Source organism: Mastomys coucha, unplaced genomic scaffold (genome assembly GCF_008632895.1).
Source record: "Mastomys coucha isolate ucsf_1 unplaced genomic scaffold, UCSF_Mcou_1 pScaffold16, whole genome shotgun sequence".
Taxonomy (NCBI): domain Eukaryota; kingdom Metazoa; phylum Chordata; class Mammalia; order Rodentia; family Muridae; genus Mastomys; species Mastomys coucha.
The window spans coordinates 41,867,873-41,887,672 of record NW_022196898.1 but is presented as its reverse complement, the minus strand read 5'-3'; the positions used below and the strand labels follow the sequence as shown (position 1 = coordinate 41,887,672).

Below are 19,800 nucleotides of genomic sequence, written 5' to 3'. Positions count from 1 at the left end.
TTTTTTTTTTTGAGATAGGCTCTTGTTATGTTGCCCATGCTGACTTCAAACTCATAATGCCCTTTCTTCATTTCCTGAATGCATTTGGGGATGAGCTTATGTCTGCAGTAGAATTGTGTAGGCATATGACTTGCCCTACAGTAGTTATTGCCACATATGTGTCCAAAAAGTTATTGTATGCTTATGTTCCTATTTCCAGGATGAGAGTTCTAGTTGCCTTACATCTCCGCTCCCTTGTGATATTACCATGTTAATTTCAGACATGTGTCAGGTTAACTAGGTCTCTGTGATTTGATCTGCATTCCCCTGACCTCTATCTAATAAGACTGAATACATTTCACTAGTGTTTTGACTTCTCATGTATTTTTCTATGTTCTGTTTTTAAAATTTTTTTTCAAAAATTTTAAAGCCCACTGCTCAATTCTATAAGCATTTTTGTCTATTCTAGATATTATCTATGTTTCTTCCAGATCTCCAGGATCACTATGTGGATTTGTGCTGGTCTGTATACTGGGTGGTATCCATGGAGATCTGTAGGCCTCTGACCCAGCCAAAGGGAAGGGGGAGTTAGATTAAGGTGAGCTGCAGGGTCTCTTCCACAGCCGCTGCTGCTCCCCAGTTGGTGTGGCGTAGCAGGACACTAGCAGTGGGTGGAGCCCAGCAGGCAGCTAATAGTTCCAAGATCAGGGCCACCAATGGGGGGGGGGGGTTACTGCAGTGGCCTTGAGTAGCTTCCAGCTTCAAAAGCTTTGGGAGAGAATTCTCTTCCCCAAAGTGTTACAGCTCGATAAGACAGATGGTCCTTGATGAAATAACTCTTGTCCTAGGTGGACAGGGTCTTATATAGCTTTGGGGTGGGTTGGTATCTATAAGCAGATGCTTCCTATTGGCTTGGTCTGAGATGTCGGGGACACCTCATCTACATGTGGAGGGGCTTTGGGCACTGCCACTAGTTGACTGATTGTCACAGTCCTCTCCATGGGATGTTGTGATTACATGTTCCATGACAGGAACCTGGTTGAGAGTAGATGATACTCCTGCCATCCTCAGGTATGAGAGTACTGGAGTTTCTGAATCCATTCGACCTTACCAGGTTTTTGTCTGGTGACATGCTTCCACTTGCCCCACAGATTGGATGACATTTATGCAGATGGTACTATTAGAAGTTAAGGAAGTACCTGAGGACACTTGAGGGGTTAAAGTAAGTACAGTGATTCATTTTCTCCGCTGCTTATAATCTGTGTAGCTGTGGAAATAACATTTAGAGAACATTAGTAAGAACTATTATATAGTAAGTACTAATCTAAGTGGTATAGGCTGCGAATGGATCAGTGTAAGATTATTAAAGGAGGTATGACTTAGTCCTGGGCTTTAATGACAAGCTACAGTTGCAAATAGAGAGAGAGGAAGGGAAAGAGAGATTCAGAGAGGGTGAGGCTCAAGACTAAGGGGCACAGAGATGGGAGGAAGTAGCATTCTGCTGACTTCTGGTTGGCTCCCTGCAGGATTTTCTAGTTGTCTCATGCAGGGCTTACATCCTTTATGAGGGCGAGAACCAAGACCTTATTCATTTGAGCATGCCTGTATCTACCACCGTGCTTGGCATATAACCATTGCTCGATAAATGCATTTAAATGCATTTAAATCCCATTAATATCCATATAAACTTAGTAGGATAGAATCAAAGTAGTGGTTAGAGACAATTAGATGAGCAACCCGATCTCAGAAAGATTTCTGCAGGAAGTCGTGGTCAATTGTAATTAGAGGGATATAATAGAGAGAGTCTGGTCAATTTAGGCTTGATGTGGCACATGGAAAAGTATACGGTGTCACTGAGAGTTCTTAAGTAGACTGAGATAAAGAGGCGAAGCCAGTCTGTTGCAAAATTCAAGAGTGATTGAATGGGAATGGATGCAGTGGGAACCTAGCAAAGGTGATGTTGAAATGATACAGCCATTCATTTGCTTGCTCAACAAAACACCTACTGAAACCATAATAGATATCTGAGGTCAAACTCTAAGGTCAGGAAAGAGAGTAAGTTGTAAATCTTGCCACCAAAGTCTATACACTGAGAAGGATGCTACTGCAAGCACACCTATAATTAGAACTCAGGAGAAAGTTAAAAGCAGAAACCTAAGTAAAGACTATGGACTGTAGGGAGATTAGATCCGTTTGGGCAGGAGGAACCTCAAAGGGTCAAAGGGTTAAAGCAGTGCTTCTGACATCTCCCTCCCCATCACCCCCAAGTTCTATCCTCTCTATTACAGTGCTACCTGGAGCTCTCTTCTTTATTTCTCATTCTACTATTGTTTGAATCTCCCTTCCCTTACCACATTGTAAGCTCCAAGGTGAAGAGTTCTTATTTTCCCTAGTTTCAGTTATAATCTTAACACCACACTTAGTATCTTGCACTACCATTGTTTTGTTTGTTTGCTTGTTTTAAGATTTCTTTTCAGTCATGTGTAGATGTCTGTGTCTGTATGTGGATATGCACTTGAGTAGCCAGACCTGAGGAGGCCAGAGTCATTGGACCTCCTGGAGCTGGAGTTTCAGACAGGTGTGAACTACATAATGTGAGTGCTGGGAATTGAACTTGGGTCTTCTAAATGAGAAGCAAGTGCTCTTAACCACTGAGTCATCTCTCTAGCCCTGCACTCTGCATTTTAAAGAAATAAGCATTTTAGAATGAATAAAGTGTATTTGGGGTTAGATCCAATAGGATATGTAGCATTTAGATGGTTGATAAAATGGGAGGGAGAGACACTAGTTTAGATATGTGAATTCTTATATGTAATGAAGAAAAAATGATCTATCTGGAAGATGGATTTACAGAAAAACCTTATCAAAAGATACTGTGGTAGAATAGAAAGAAAGAAAGAAAGAAAGAAAGAAAGAAAGAAAGAAAGAAAGAAAGAAAGGGAGAGAGAGAGAGAGAGAGACAGAGAGAAAGAAAGAAAGAATTAAAAAGAAACAAGGCAAATGGTGATTTCAGTATTTGTTTCTTTGAAATCTGACAGAATGGGGATTGAGGGAACGGCAAAAACAAGGAAATGGAGAGGACAACTATAGAGTATGGAGCAGTGGCTAGCAAATCACAGATGTGACAACTATGAGCACTGGTAGGGTGGGCTTAATCATGTGGAGTCAGGTCTGAACAAGGCAGATTGAAAGTATTGATGCAGAAGAGATGCTAATAACATACATGGAGAGAGGTATGAAAGAGCAAGCTAAGAAAGAGAGGGGCCCACAGTCTTGGAGACTAGAGGTGATGGATTCATGAAGGACATGGAGAAAGAGCTTAAAGAGAATATTTGTGGATAGGTGGTTGTCAGTTCCTGGTGCTGCAATGTCCAAACCCATGGAGGTAATAGGTATTTAGATTTGCCAGGTGGAGATGCAAGATAATACATATATAAATAAGCATAATACATATGTATATGATATATTCCTTGGCATGATACCCAAAACAATAGAGAGGAGTACACGTGTGCATATTACATTCAGGACTATGTATAATCCTTCCTTATTATCTAAATAAAGCCTCCTCATAATGTCTGAGTTTTTGTCGTTTCGCAGTATCTAGAAATTACAAATTAGCCATTTTCACAATGATAAGCATTTAGATTACATCTGCACATTGCTATTTTTAATTTACTACAGGGTAGAGTATCTTTGTAGGAAATTCTAAATCTAGAACTCTGGTTATTTCTTTGTGCTGCTACCTGAAAAATGTTTAAATACATGCTACATGCCACTGCAACTGCTTTCCTAGAAGATAGCACTAACTTACACTGTCACTCACTCAGTTTGATAGCTTCTGTTTTCTCACACTTTCAACCTTACTGCTAGGGTATTAAAAACAAGTAAGAAAATTACTTTTACTAAATTGATAAATTAAAAGAAAAGCAGGAAACTGGTACACTGGTTAAAGTACTGGCTGTTTTGTTTCCAGCACCCACAGCGTGTGGCTAACAACCACTTGTAACTCCAGTTCCAGGCTATCAATGTCCTCTTCTGGTCTTCAGGAGTATCCTCACACATGTAACAGACACAGACACACAGAGATGCATATACATTAAAAAATCTTTAAAAAGTAATAAAATTATTTTTTAAAGATTTATTTATTTATTTTATGTGTATGAGTACGCTGTAGCTGTACAGATAGTTGTGAGCCTTCATCTGGTTGTTGGGAATTGACTTTTTTTTAGGACCTCTGCTTGCTCAGGTCAATGCCGCTTGCTCTGGTAGACTCTGCTCGCTCCAGTAGACCCCACTTGCTCAGTCCCTGCTCTCTCTGGCCCAAAGATTTATTTATTATTATAAATAAGTATACTGTAGCTGTCTTCAGATGCACCAGAGGAGGGCATCAGATCTCATTACAGGTTGTTGTGAGCTACCATGTGGTTGCTGGGATTTGAACTCAGGACCTTTGGAAGAGCAGTCGGTGCTCTTACCCGCTGAGCCATCTCACCAGCCCATAAAATTGTTTTAATGTGCTTTTCCATGGAGATTTCATATGTGTGAGTCAACTTTCAATTACTGTAATAAATGACTTATGGAAAAGGTTTCTTTTGGCTCATAATTTTTGAAGTATCAGTATATGACCAGATGGTGCTTCTCTTCTAGGCCTGTGAATGTCCATACATCATGGCAAACACCTACATCAGGGCAAAGTGCTCGTGGTATAGGAACTGAAAGGCAAAGAGAGGGAGACTAGAGTCCTGTATCTCCTTGAAGAGCGATCTTTCAGGCACATATGATCTCCATTACTCTCTTCCATTACTCCATTACTCCATTACAATCTCTTCCATTACTTCCCAATAATATCATAGGCCAAGTACCAAACTTTTACCATGTGCCACTTGGAAGGACATTCCAGATCTAAACTATAGCAGCAGGGATATTGGCTATCAGTATAGTCTCTCTCATGAATTTATTTTAATAAAGTTGCTGATAAGCTTATGCTCCTCTCTCTCTCTCTCTCTCTCTCCTCTCTCTCTCTGTCTGTCTCTCTCTGTCTGTCTGTCTCTCTCTCTCTCTCTCTCTCTCTCTCTGTGTGTGTGTGTGTGTGTGTGTGTGTGTGTTGGAGGGTTATCTGTTGTCATTTAGTTATTTAAGATTTTTTTTTGTTTTTGTTTTCTCGGAACAGGGTTTCTCTGTTGTAGCCTTGGCTGTCCTGGAACTCACTCTGTAGACCAGGCTGGCCTCGAACTCAGAAATCCACCTGCCTCTGCCTCCCAAGTGCTGGGATTAAAGGTGTGCGCCACCACTGCCCGGCCTTAAGATTTTTTTTTTTTTTAATTAGGTAGGGGTTATCTTTATATTTGAAGGTAGAATGTGAAGATATGGAACTGAGAGCCAGCTCAGTTGTTACAGTGCCTGCCATCCAAGCGTGAGGACTAGAGCTCACATCCCCAGTATGCGTGTGCAAAGCCAGAGCTGGTGGCTTACCTGGAATCCCAGAAACTAACTAAGGAACAAAGGTAGAAGGATCCTGGCCAGTCCCTGGGAACTCCTGGTCAGATAGTCTAGCTAAACTGGTAAATCCCAGATTCAGTTAGAGACCTTGACCTCCCAAAATAAGGAGAACAATGAAAGAACACATCTTGTCTCTGATCTCCATGTGTGTATAAACACCCTTACCTCCCTCCTCTCCAAACCAAACCAAACCAAACCAAACAAAACAAAAACAACAAAACAAAATAAAAACCCAGAAAGAGCCTAAAGTGGAAAGAGAAGGAGAAGGCTTATTTTTGAATTTTAAGTTTCCTAAAATATCCTTATTCTAAGAGTTATTCATTACATTGAAAAAAAAATATTAGGGCAGAATGCCAAAAGAAAGGGGGCTTCAGCAAACATGATAACTCTTCCTGGGCCATTGCTAAGATCAAGTGCATCATCCTCTAATTAGAGTATTCAGAAGAAAACAAAAAACAAAATCTACAAGGAAGTGATTGTATTTATTTCTGTTCAGCGTCTCCACAGTAAGATGGAGAACGACGGAAGAAATGAACCAACAAAAGAAATTGATCATCGGGTTATTTAATTTTCAACTTTAATCCAAAGTCCCCAGCAAGCCAAGTAGATCAACATTCAGTAGACTCACGGGGCCTCTGAACCCTCTGCCTCTAGGGATTTTCTGTTTTCACTCCCTGCTGTAGCCTCCTGTACCTCCCCTCCTTCACCAGGCTCCACAGCTGCCCCTGGACCTCCGTTGGTCCTTGAGCTGAGACCATCACGCTTCTCTCTGGCAGACTGTTCCCGTTCCTCTGGGAAGTGCCCATCTTCTTGGATTGACCGCACTATCTCCTCCCGCTCTCTGCTGCTCTCACCTGCCGCTCCCTGCTTCTGGGCATCTGGGTTGTTATTGTGACTTTCTTGCTTAGCATCTCCGTGGTGGTCTACCTGACCCTGTGAATCCCCTGGTACACGTGGCTCAGCTATCTCTGAGCTGCTCTTACCTACCTCCGGAGCCAGGCTGTTGGGAGTTTCACAAAAGCCCTCATCACTTGGTGTAACTGATAACTCAGGATCTTCTCCCTCATTGTAGTCCTCCTTCCTGACTGGCTTGTCATGAGCCCTTTGCTTTTTTCCTTGAGATTGCTTCTCAAGTGGTGCCAGCACTTCGGACTTTTCTCTTGTTCCCAGTGTCTCTTCAGCTGCAGGGCTGTTTTTGTTGATTGCAAACGCCTCTACTCTATCTTCCTCGCTGTGTCTTGCCTCTTCTCCTAAGACAGATTCTTCCTTAATTTCAGGGAGATTCTGATTTCCTTCTTCAGAGCTTGGATCTTGCACGGCAGAGCCCTTTTTGGCATCGTTTTCCCTCCACGATCCTGGGAATTCTTGATACTTCTCATCCTGTGTTTCAGCTTCTGGTGATGTGGATCTGTTTATTCTTTCATGTTCTTTCCACTCCTCCTCCCATTCACCTCTACTAGATGTTTCTGAAACATTTCTGCTCTGGCTTTTGACAGACTTGTCCCTTGTTTCATGTTCTCTTTCTTGTGCTGGCAACCCGTGGCTCTCAGATGCTCTACCGTCAGCCTTGGGATCCTCTAAATTTGTGGTTTCGGGTGATATTTTGTCAGCATCCTTTCCAGTTTCTTGAGTCTCAGATAGTCTAGTATCATCCGTAGGCTCAAAAAATTCCTGTGTTTGAGATGATTTCTCGGTAGCACCTACTACTGGCAAATCAGTGTGTGCTGACTCAGCAGCTTTTTCTTCTTCCTGCAGGAATGGATCTTGTGTTGTAGAAGCACATCCCTCGTCTTCAGTTGGCCTCGGTATCATATGGTCACTTATCTTGGTGTCACTTTGCCTCCTTTCTCTTGGGATCTCCTGTGTTGGACTGGTGTTCTGTTTGGGTACTTCTACTGCTGTATTTCTCTTAAGTGGGACTCCATCATATTCTGTTGCTGGTGTATTTTGTGTGACTCCCTGAGCATCTCCTTTTGGCTGTTGGTTCTCAGGGTCATTTGGCTCAGACACATTTCTTGGCAGGCTGTGGGTCTTAAGGTCTTCACATGGGCTCACCATGGGCTCATCACCTACCTCACCTTCTTCATTGCTGGGCTGACCTGATGATGCCATTTCTGATGGAAATATGAGCCTTTCTTGAGTTGGCCCAACCCCTACTACCTGCTGAGTGCTTCCAGCGATTGCCCCAAAATCCACAGCATCCATCTTGTCTGATTTAGACATCAGTCTTGGTTCTGAATTTAGTAATGATATGTCAAAATAAGAAGGGTTCAATAAGCTGAAGATTGCAAGAAGAAATTCCTCAAAACTGATGGTACCATCTCTGTCAAAATCCAGCAGGTTCAACTTTCTCTGCAAAGCCTGAAAGACATGTGGCTGCAAACAAACACAAAGACAACTAAGTTTATTCACAGGGAGTCATATATTCTGAATATCTTCATGTCTTCTGAGAATCTTTAAAAAAATTAACCTTACTACTTTTAACAGTGAAATAGCCTTTAACAGTGAGAACCCATCAATTCTAGGTCCATTATTTCATCTCAACACTAAGCCTAACACTAGCAATTACATCACATGTGTGCTGAGTTAGAAGGTAATAAGGTTGTGACTCTGTGCAGAGGTTGGCCTCGATGAAGCAACAGTTGCATAATGGAAACCTCCCTTTCTTTGTACAACTGACTAAGCAATAGCATAGGAGAGGCAGCTGAGACTAAAAGAAAAAAAAAAAAACGACTGTTCAAAGGTCAGTGAAAGCAGAGAGCTGGTTAGCCAAGTGCAAAGAGACAGATGGCTGTTGTGCTCATTCTGCTTGGGTTGTTACAAAGTGGCAAATGGGGGAAGAGTGAGCTGCTCACCTGAAGGAAGTCCCCAATTTCTCCCTCAAGGAGCTGTCTCAGCTCTGTGCGGGTCAGTGTTGCCTGGTCGTTGCCATCCTCACCGGCATATTTGTGGAATATCTCAATGATGCAGAAGACACCTCCCAGCAGCCTCGACATCTTTACAAACTCCGAAAGAACAGGGGCTGGTGGGTATTAGAACAGACGCTTTATTCTGTGCTGCAGCCTCGACATCTTTACGAACTCAGAAAGAACAGGGGCTGGTGGGTATTAGAGCAGATGCTTTATTCTGTGCTGCAGCCTCGACATCTTTACAAACTCAGAAAGAACAGGGGCTGGTAAGTATTAGAACAGACGCTTTATTCTGTGCTGCAGCCTCGACATCTTTATAAACTCAGAAAGAACAGGGGCTGGTAGGTATTAGAACAGATGCTTTATTCTGTGCTGCAATAAACAGCAACACTTTACATCAAGAACAGAGGAAAAAAGGAAGAAAAGCGAAGAATTCAAACCTAAGTATTAACACACACAAATGAGCCAGAGGAGCGGGTTAAACCTCTGAACCCCTCTGAGAATGTCCATCTTTTTTCTTCTCACCTTGGATCAGTCTAGCCTCATCTGCTAAGAAAGGGCATATAACTATCAAATGAATTAAGCTTTTGGAAGGAAGAGAAGTCGTGTTCAGAAAAACCAACCCTTGTTTAACCCATTTTGATCAAAATGACATTGTTTCAGAGAACTCAGTGATAATAAAAGTCCTGATCCTACCTCATTAGTCAGCATTTTAATTAATCTATCTTTACATCTTAATATAAATCTGAGTCCCATGCCTTATTAAGTAGAATTGATGGTGTACACGTTATAGTCTTTGAAAGACTGCATCCTGGATGGCAGGACTCCCCGCCTAACATTCTGAAAAGGGTTGGCTTCTCTCCCAGCCACCGGCACAGTCTCCCCAAGTCCAAGCAAGGCAGGCTGCAGCAGCAGAGCCCAGGCATGCTCTAGTGTATGAGACTTACCTTGTTCAGGAGAGAGCAAGCGGAATGTGGGGCAATGTGGGGCAGCGGGCTGTGAGCCACGCAGGCACTGGGACCTTTTTATTGAGCCTCTAATTGCTTAGTTAGAAGGAGACACCCTCTGGGTGTGATGACTGATTCATCACCACCAAACCCAGTCCCCCTCCTTCTCTGCCTTCAGCTCTCCCTCTGATGATTCCTCCTCTAGGTTGCTTCAGTTAAGCCTTATCAGATTCATTAAAAAGAAGAGGAAGGATCTCTTTTCCAGGTACTGATAGCTTTTGTAGCTTATAATTTTGAAGTATTTCCAGGGCTTCAGGGTGGCAAAAGAGCCTTGTTTTCTTCTAGTCTTTTCCATTCTTAACCTGAGGACATAATTATATTTCTGGTTGACAAGTCATAAGGCTGGCAGGACCTCTGAAGTCATCTGATTCCTCCCTCTGCCTGCAGTCTGGCCTCTGTTTGACCTAACCTTGAGGAAGGGGTGTCAATCATGTATTTAAAATGAAGCCCTGCTTAATCATGGAACAAGGTTGAAGATACTGGTTGATTCAGCTGTTTTCATGTTACGTTCTCCTTGCCCAAAGGCCAAGTTAGAAAAAAGTAATCTATTGTTAGATATACAAAACCTTGCTCCCACTAGATGATGCTATTTTAAAAATATGATTGACACCTGGGTTTTTTTTGTTTGTTTGTTTTTTGTTTTGTTTTGTTTTGTTTTGTTTTTTTTCGAGACAGGGTTTCTCTGTGTAGCCCTGGCTGTCCTGGAGCTCACTTTGTAGACTAGCCTGGCCTGGAACTCAGAAATCTGCCTGCCTCTGCCTGCCTCTGTCTCCCAAGTGTTAGGATTAAAGGCGCCTGGCTGATACCTATTTTTAAAGGACATTTTTATCATTTAAGGAGATCAGACGTGAGCATCCACATTGCTGCCTTCTCTCTGTAATGGGGACAGGCAGTTATGGAAGCTAAGGTAGGACAGAAATGAGTCTAAGATGCTCGTTGGGAAGAATGTCTTTATTAATACAGTTTTGAGTCCTTTTTAGAAATATGCAATTCTTTTATCTTCTTAGGTACTTTAAATGAGAAAGGTGTGTGTTCTGAGACATCCTTGCCTCTTTTTCAAAGGACGTAAGAAGCAGATTGATTCATATAAACAAGAGTGAAGGGCAAAGACGAAGTCAATGAAAAGTTGAAAATGGGGAGTTAGATGAGACTGCAGAGGCTAAAGGAGGAGTTGTTATTTACCAAAACTGTTGTTCTGAGTTTCCTGGCAAGGTAAGTACAAGTTAACTAGGGGTAGGGAAACTCCCCTCTGGTAGTTTGTATCATCAAGCAGCTTCTCTGCACCCCCTCCTCACAATGAAGCACTGCTACCCAAAGGTGACATTAGCGTGAGGTCAGTTTGGTTTTGATTAGTTAACATTCTATCTATACAAACTATTTTTCAAAACAGGATGTCAGACGCAGATTTATTTAACATTGACTGTATTGTGTGTCTATGCCTTGGAGTGTGATGGTCAGTCTTGTGAGAAGTGGTTGAAGGAACCTGTGTATGTGCCTCAGTTGGAAAAAAAAAAGACTGGGTGGGGGTTACAAATAACTGTCTTCTAATAGCAGCCATGTCCATGGGTGTGGAAGAGAAAGGAATGTTCATGACATATCAGGTGCTTTGCACGGGCTATTTTAAGCCTGGGAGTACTTGTACATAGTTATTATCCTCTTAATAGATAGAGAAGTTAAGGCTTTTAATTGTTGAGCAACTTGTGTGTAGACGTGTGACCAGTAAATGGAAGTGTCAAAACTCAGAATCTAAATGTCTCCAGAACATGTGTCTCTGAGACCATAGACTTCTTATTAACTCAAAGCTCCCCGATCTGTGTAATACAGAGGCTAATTTCAGCTAAAAGATTGTAGATTACATGGCTGGAACATTCTAGAAGCCAGACTTGAGTTCTTCTTAAGAACCTTCTAATGAATAGAATTGCCTGACGCTAAGTAGTACCTCTCCTAAAGCTCATGTTTCTGGATCTGTTCACAGAGAGGCTGAATCGCTGAAGAGAGCCCTGCCATGGGAGAATTAAGTAGTTCATGAGGAAACACAAGACACCCACAGTCAGCGTTCAGCAAGTTTAGTTAGCTCGGGGACAGTACCAACAGCAGTCTCCTGTTGATGAGGTGTCAGATTCCAAAGACTAAATTGTTTACTGTCGCATGGCATTGTGTCTTGCTTGGCCAGATACCTTTTGTTTTATTTATTGTAACACATACTTATGTGTTTGTGTGCACAGACACGCATGGTCCATGGGTCCCCTAGAGCTGCAGTTCTGAGCTGCCTAACATGGATGATGGGTTTTGGAGCCGAGCTTTGCTCCTCTGCCAGAGCTGCAAGCTCTCTTAACCCCTAGCTTTCCAGCTCTTCCAGTGTTAAATGTCCACACGTTTATATTCTAGTTCCTAAATGACAAGGTTGCCTTTTGCTTTATCTCCAAAAACTATAAGAGAAGGCTCCTAATTCCTTATACAGACCCTTTATTGTCCCAGTGCTTACTGAAAACCGTGCTGTTAATACTCATACTGTAAATAAGAGGTGACTGAGAGAGTGAGGTCAAAGTAGTAAGCTCTGTCTTGTGCTTAAAAGTCTTTAGACCGTACTACAATAAGCCACGAATACTGCTACCAGGACCAAAAAGAAGAGCTTGGTTGCCCCATTTTGTCTTAAACAGATCTTTGGGATCATTCCTTGGTAATGTTCTCACCCCTCTAATTTTGTGTAAGTATGACGTAGAAATGAGAAGGGGTGAGGAAGAGGAGAGGGAGATTAAAGGGGTAGAGCAGGAAGAGGGTAGGAGGATAAAGCCCAAGAACTATTTTTTTCTGAAAGGTTATAACTAGAGCTTAAGTAAAAGTATCAAGTAAAACATATATGATAGCTACTTTGAAGAGAATAACCAATAAAATAATTTACAGCTTTAAATGATTATAGTAATGGAAAGTTTGGCAATAAGTGAAAGTTTCAGCTTTTTTCACAATCTTACTTGATTACTCAAAATGTAATGAAGGTTTATTTCAGATTATGGTAGAATTCAGAATTGGGAGACAAGGTAGACAAAAAATGGGATGCATGGCTGTAAACAGATTTGTGCAAGAGACTTGTCTAAGTGGTCATTCTCCATCTTCTTCCTCTATTTTGTATTATTTTATTATTTTGTGGAAGAGTGTGGAATATATTAAATGCATATTTATAAATTTTACCAAGAGGTGATATTTTGTGGTTTTGTTCATTTGCTTTTATGATTTCATATATGACTACTGTAGTAGCATCTTTCCCCTCCCTCTTCCATTTTTTTAAATCAATTAATTAATTTTTTTATTTATTTATTGTTTTTTTTTTCAAGACAGGGTTTCTCCATATAACCCTGACTGTCTTGGAACTCACTCTGTAGACCAGGCTGGCCTCAAACTCAGAAATCCACCTGCCTCTGCCTCCCAAGTGCTGGGACTAAAGGCGTGAGCCACCACCACCCAGCTTTTTTGTTTGTTTGTTTGTTTTGTTTTGTTTTGCCCTACTCAATTTTTAAGCACATACCACAGACATGTGGTGTTCACTATCTAACCTCCTTGGTAAAGTTTTTTCCTAGTAAGTTATTAACTGAATCCTCTCAGAAGGAATTAAAAATCTTTTAGGAATTTTGGATATGAGATTCGTTGGACTAGAGATGACAGATGGACTCTGCCTAGGTAAGTGAGAACCAGAAATATGGTGCTCTATCAGTTTATGTTGACCAGCTTCTAGACTGAGAGCCAGGATACCTAATACGCACATGAGCTTTCTGGGAAAACATGCTCCACTATGACATTTCGGTGTGTGGAGGGACTCTGCAGCCAGCCAGCCAATCTCTTAGTACTTGTATGTTACAAACTTTTATCCAACCCTGTCACAAATTTTGTGAAAACTAGCCTATGAATGCACACTAAGAGAAATCCATGATCATTTTATTGATATAAACGGGCAAATAACAATATTTACATATAGGAATGTCAGTAGCATGAAAGATAAAGACCAGGGTAGAAAAAACAATGCTAGAGAAAACATGTAATTCAGAAAACAGAAAAGTTTAAAAACTTTCAGTTAAGGATTGATCGCTCAATCATTGGAAAGATGGCCCAGTAGGTAAATGTTCACCTGCTACTTTAGATAGAATCCAAAATAGTTACTTTTTACTGTCAGAAGCTACTGTCTGAAAAATAAGAACAAAAAGAGATGTTTGGGCTGGGAAGGTGGTGAGCCTCTTGCTATACAAGTATAAAAACGTACGTTTTAATCCCCAGAACCCACACAAAGTTGAGTGGGGTGGCATGTGTCTATAAGGGGGGTGCTGCTGTGGTTGTTTGAGAGGTGAAGATGGGGCGGGGAGTCTCAGCTCGGGAGCCAACTAGCCTGCTGTCTGCTGTGACAAGCAATGGAGAGAGGCTGTATCTCAAACAAGGTGGAAGTTGAGAACTGACAGCTGAAGTTGTTCTATGACTTCCATGCACACAATGGTACATGTCTACACACACACACACACACACACACACACACACACACACACACACACACACGGTGGGGAGGGGGAGAAGGGGGAGAGACAGAGAGACAGAGAGACAGAGAGAGACAGAGGGACAGAGAGACAGGGAGGGTCTCAGCATTTCACCAAAGAATGGGCCTAGTGTGGAGCAGAACATTTACTTCACTCACTGTTTAGTAAGATTTTGACTACTATGTAATATGTTGTCATTTACATTCTGAACTGACTTAATAAAGTGACTGTAATGTTAGGAATGTTTAATTATAGAACACGCAGGTAAACTGAGATCTATCAGTTCTCCTCCTAAGTGTTTTGTGAGCATCAAGAGTATCTTCCCGGTTGCATTTGAATCACCTGGAATAAGAGCTTAATTACAGATTCTTTTTAAAAAAAAAAGATTTATTTATTTATTTTATTTGTATGAATACACTGTAGTTGTACCGGTGGCCGTGAGCCATCATGTGGCTGCTGGGAATTGAACTCAGTACGGTTCTACTCACTCTGGCCCTGCTCACTCCGGTGTAACACACTGTAGCTGTCTTCAGACACACCAGAAGAGGGCCTCAGATCTCATTATGGGTGGTTGTGAGCCACCATATGGTTACTGGGATCCAAACTCAGGACCTTCAGAAGAGCAATCAGTGCTAGCTCTTCTTGAATTTTGGGAAAGAAAGCTCACCAGTTAGAATGAGACAGACTGGGTTAAACAACAGCCTCTAGCACTCATCAGTGTTTACATCTTATTCTATGTGTTTCTTCTTGTTTTCCAGTTTATCAAATGTTTTTAAAATGTTCAGATATGTATGCAGTATTCTGCCATATGAATGGGTGGGTGATAGTACATATAATTACATACTTGTAGATACTTTGATTGTTTCCAAGTTTTTATTATTAATAACTATGACAATGAATATTTTGTGGGTCAATCTTCGTGCACATCATACTCAAACTTTTAAAGTCATTGGCTCCTCCAAATTACCACTTAACCATTCTTCTTTTTTTTTTTTTAAGATTTATTTATTATTTATTTATTACAAGTACACTGTAGCTGTCTTCAGATGCACCAGAAGAGGGCATCAGATCTCATTACGGGTGGTTGTGAGCCACCATGTGGTTGCTGGGATTTGAACTCAGGACCTTTGGAAGAGCAATTGGTGCTCTTACCCGCTGAGCCATCTCACCAGCCCAACAAACCATTCTTATCAAGAACAATTTTGTAAATGAAATGGTTAATGTTTGTTAGAGCTAACACATCCTTTTATATTCAAATAGGAAAATGTTTGTGTGGGTTATGCAAGCATTTAATAGTATATATATATATAATATATATACTAGTATATATGTATGTATATATATATACACATATATATAAATATGTGTATATATACATATATACACAAATATATGTATAATCAGTGTGTGAGCTTATCAGATGACTAAGGAATGACTTTGAATGAACAAATGAGGAACTCTGTGGGGACCAACTTTGAACTTCATTTGCTATCTGACCTTCAGTAAATTTCTACAGTGTCTGAGTTTGATTACTTTAGCTATAAATGAGCAAAGGAGAGTAAATTATCTGGAATCATGGACTGAGTGGGAAAGTTACATGTCTGACAAAGCAATTGTCTTCTAGTGTTTTCTGCTGAACTAACACCTCAGTCACGGTTGGTTGGATCACTGTTGTGTGCCAGGCCAGTTCACTGCTTGGAGCAATTGTGTTTAGCAAGTGTTTACTAAGGAAGACTATTGGAGAGGACTGGGCCGATTCGAATCATGAGGCATACTTTCTTGTAGATTTCTCATATGTTCATGACAACTGAACTAGAGAATAGAGTCCCCCTTATTTGTGGACTATCCACCTTATGCTTTGCACAGGTCATTTTTACTTTTCATGATTCCAAAGGCTAGGGTTATTATAAGGATACTGAGATTGAAGAGATTATGTAAATTGTTTCACATTAAACGAACAAATTTAGATCTTTTAAAAAAAATTACATTTTCATTTATTAATTTAGTCTCTCTCTTGTGTGTGTGTGTGTGTGTGTGTGTATGAACATGAGTGCATGACCATGCCACAACGTTCATGTGGAAGTCAGAGAACCACTTGTGGAGTTCATTCTTTGCTTCTACCATGCAAGTTCCCAGGATAAAACTCAGGCCATCAGACTTGGTGGAAGTGCCTGTACCACTTAGCCATCTTGCCCACACATAAATCTGGATCTCCATTCATCTGAAATCTGAGTTTGTCTGTTGGATTTTGCCACCACCTCCTTCTGGGATTGGTGAGATGAAGCTACCATAACAAAGTACTGTAGACTTATAAACTTATAAGGTACTGTGGCTTATAAACAACAGAAATCTATGTCTCATAGTGTGAGACTTCGAAGCCCTGAAATGATATGATCAGATTCTGGCAAAGACTCCCTTTCTGACTCATCAATGGCATCTTTCCCCTGTCTTTACATTATATTAGTACTAGTTCCACTCGTATGTACTGTACCTGTGCTGGCTAGTTTTATATCAACTTGATACAAGCTAGAGTCACTTGAAGAGGGAATCTCAGTTAAGAAAATGACTCCAAAAGATCAGGGCTATAGGCAAGCCTATAGGGTATTTTCTTAATTAGTGATTTATGGGGGAGGGCTCAGCCCATTGCGGGTGGCACCATCCCTGGGTGCTACAAGAAAGCAAGCTGAGCAAGCCATGAAGAGAAAGCCAGTAAACAGCAGCCCTCCATGGTTTTTGCATTGGTTCCTGTCTCTAGGTTCCTGCCCCATTTGAGTTCCTGTTCTGACCTCCTTCAGGATGAACAGTGATATGGAAATGTAAGCCAAATAAAGTCTTTCCTCCCCAAGCTGCCCTTGGTCATGGTGTTTCATCACAGCAATAGTAATTCTAACTAGAGCAGTGCCTTTGAGCTTTAATCACTTTCTATGGGCCTTGCTTTCTATTACCATTGGCTGGAGAGTTAAGAATGAATTTTGAAGGGTTACAAACATTCAGTTCATCCCTTCAAAACTATGAGGTGACTTAAGTCTGTTCTACTTTGCACCGATTACAAAGGTATTTGGAGAACCAGTTGTTGTTTTATACTTTAAAGAAGTACCTGAGGGTGGTGGTTCATACTTGTAATCTCAGCACATGGGAGGCTGAGGCAGGAGGATTGCAGATTTTGGGATAATCTGGATCGTATAGTAAGACTCTGCTTCAGAAACTAATAAGTAAAATAAAACTATAAAAATCCCAACAGAATTTGTAAGAAAACTAGCAGTGAAAATTAGTCTGATAATTTTATAGAGACTTTGAGAACGTGTTACCCTGGTAATCTTTACTAGAAGCACCTCTACTTTGCCTGTAATTGGGGGAGATAGTTTAGCTCAACAAAGTGCTAGCCTTGTATGCAGGGAGACTTAGGTTTAAACCCCAGAACCCACATAAAATAAAAAAGCTAGGTATGGTGGTGGGCAATTGTAATCCCAGTGCTGGGGTAGTTGAGATGCATAGATCTTTAGGTTTGTTAGCCAGCTTGACATACTAAGTCAGTGAGAGGCCCTGACTTTTAAAAAGGCCACAGTGCCAAAGGAATACACGTGAGGTTGTTCTTTGGCCTTCATGCTTGCATGTACACACATACACACACACACACACACACACACACACACACACACACACGTTCTTCAAGTAAAATCCATTAGACAAGAATCTCATAACTTTCTTCCATCAGATTACAAACTTACTGGCATCCACTTATATTTTATGTTCCACCCGAAAAGGTACCTAATCTAAGCCTACTTTCCTCTTTCTCTGTGGATGCTCTGTTCTGCCTTCTCACAAAACTTGCTATATGGAGATTGGTGTGGTAGCACATGTCTGCAATCCCAGCACTTGGGAGGCAGAGACAAGAGGATCACCACTTTGTGGTCAGACAAGTGTCCTGTAGCAAGAGAACAGGACACAGGATAAGCAGAACAAAGCGAAGGAAGGAAGGAAAGAAGGAAGAAAGGAAGGAAGGAAGGAAGGAAGGAAGGAAGGAAGGAGAGTATTTAAGATTGTTTTCTTTCTACTTCATCCTCTTTTTGTTAGTCACTTCTCATCAAAGCATTAAAGCCAACTCAATCAAGCACCTCAGTTTGCAAAACCCAGTCATGGATCTCAGCCCCACCACGCCTCCTTTCTGCCCATGATAGTTCACATTCTGCTTGAGTCCTAACTTCCTTTTCCCATACTTCTGTTTATTTTCCTTGGGTCCCCACCCTGTTCCATTGTCTATCATTGATGAACATGTTACCAAAATAAGCACCATTTAGCATTATTTTACTTGGTTTCTTACAAATGTTTAACAACTCTCTTTTGATTGTTTTAATTATTTACATTCCAGCCATTGCCTCCTGGTCCCAGTTCTGGTCCCTGTCCCCCCTCCCACAGTTCTTCATCCTATTCCTCCACCCTATTGCCTCTGAGAGGGTGCTCCCCCAGCTCCCAGCAGGCTTTCTCCTTCCCTGGGACCTCAAACCTCTCTAGGAGTAAGTGCACTATCTCCCACTGAGACCAGACCAGGCAGTCCTCTGCTATATATGTGTCAGGGATGGGGATAGGCCTTGAACCAGCCTGTGTATGCTGTCTGGTTGGTGGCTCAGTCTCTGGAAGCTTCCTGGGGTCCAAGTTAGTTGAGATTGCTGGTCTGCCTATGGGGTCGGCCTCCCCTTCAGCTTCTTCAGTCCTTCCCCTAATTCAACTACAGGGTTCCCCAACTTCAGTCCAATTGTTGGGTATAGATATCTGTGTCTGTCTCAGTCAGCTGCTTGGTAGAGCCTCTCAGAGGAAAGCCATGCCAGGTTCCCATCTGTAAGCACAGCATAGCATCAGTAATAGTGTCAGGCCTTGGTGCCTCCCCTGCCATGAGATAGATCCCAAGTTGGGCCTTTCTTCTCCAATTTTGTCCCGGCAAGTTTTTGTTTTGTTTTGTTTTGTTTTTGTTTTTTTGTTTGTTTGTTTGTTTGTTTTTGACAGGAGCAATTCTGGGTCAGAATTGTTGACTGAACAATTGTTGAATTCAGGGTTAGTAACTCTGTCTCTACACTTGAGGCCCTGTCTATTTACTGGACATGGACTCTTTGCATTCCTTCTCTCCATTCTTGGGCATTTTGGCTAAGGTCACCCCCATTGAGTGCCGAGAGACTCTCACCTCTCAGATCTCTGGTACTTTCTAGAGGGTCCCCCCACCTTCTTGCCCCTGATGCTGCATATTTCTATTCTGTGACCCTCCTACAGCTGAGGGCTGATTCTATTAGACCGTGCCTTGCCACAGATAGCCATGCCTCTCTGCCCACCTCCTGCTAATAGCCACGCCTCTCTCCAAGTTCCAGTTACACCGGAAGTCCCGCCTCCAGAGACTGAAGATGAAGCTGCTGATTGGGCCAAGTTGCTGATGAACTTGGGGGAGGGGTTTTGCTTTGCCTATCTACCTGTTTGCTTGTAACAAAGAGATTTCAATAAATGATGGCGGACTGAAAGCACACCATGTGTTGGTCTAATTTTTTCAAACCCTTTCCACATTTCTGGTATCCTTAATCTTTCAGGCCCTGACCCCCATTCCAGGCGACCCATTTGTACGTGTGGCTGAGGGCAGCTACACATTTATTCTCCTGGGTCTCTGGGCTTCTCTCCTGTCTCCCGTCTCCCCCCAACAATACACCTGATTCTGTTCTCCTTTTCCTCTCTCCGTCCCCTCTTCCTCCCCTCTCCCACCCAGATCCCTCCCTCTCTCAGCCTCCCATGATTATTTTCTTTCCCCTTCTAAGTGGGATGGAAGCATCTTTACTTGGGCCTTTCTGTTTGTTACAGTTCTTACTGTCTCTGGGTTGTATGTTAGGTTTTCTGTACTTTTTGGCTAATATC

General features: G+C 41.8%; 1 protein-coding gene and 1 long non-coding RNA gene across 2 annotated transcripts; one reads left to right on the top strand and one right to left on the bottom strand.

Moving 5' to 3' along the window:
* Positions 1-325: 325 nt before the first annotated feature.
* On the top strand, positions 326-10,557 carry LOC116094167. Its single transcript, XR_004119987.1, has 4 exons — positions 326-577; positions 1,131-1,201; positions 9,540-9,599; positions 10,402-10,557. It is a non-coding gene; the product is annotated as an uncharacterized LOC116094167 (long non-coding RNA).
* On the bottom strand, positions 6,029-9,381 carry Tchhl1 (trichohyalin like 1). Its single transcript, XM_031376101.1, has 3 exons — positions 9,335-9,381; positions 8,334-8,500; positions 6,029-7,854 (listed from the first exon to the last, which is right to left on the bottom strand). Exons 2-3 carry the CDS (start codon positions 8,472-8,474, stop codon positions 6,103-6,105), a joined length of 1,893 nt encoding a protein of 630 aa, XP_031231961.1. The 5' UTR covers positions 8,475-8,500; positions 9,335-9,381; the 3' UTR covers positions 6,029-6,102.
* Positions 10,558-19,800: the final 9,243 nt, after the last annotated feature.

Bases quoted from the DNA above. Each gene is read 5' to 3' on its own strand.
- Tchhl1 (XM_031376101.1), bottom strand. From the start codon at position 8,474: ATGTCGAGGCTGCTGGGAGGTGTCTTCTGCATCATTGAGATATTCCAC. The intron at 7,855-8,333 runs GTGAGCAGCTCA...GTTTGTTTGCAG, and splicing joins AAATTGGGGACTTCCTTCAG to CCACATGTCTTTCAGGCTTT.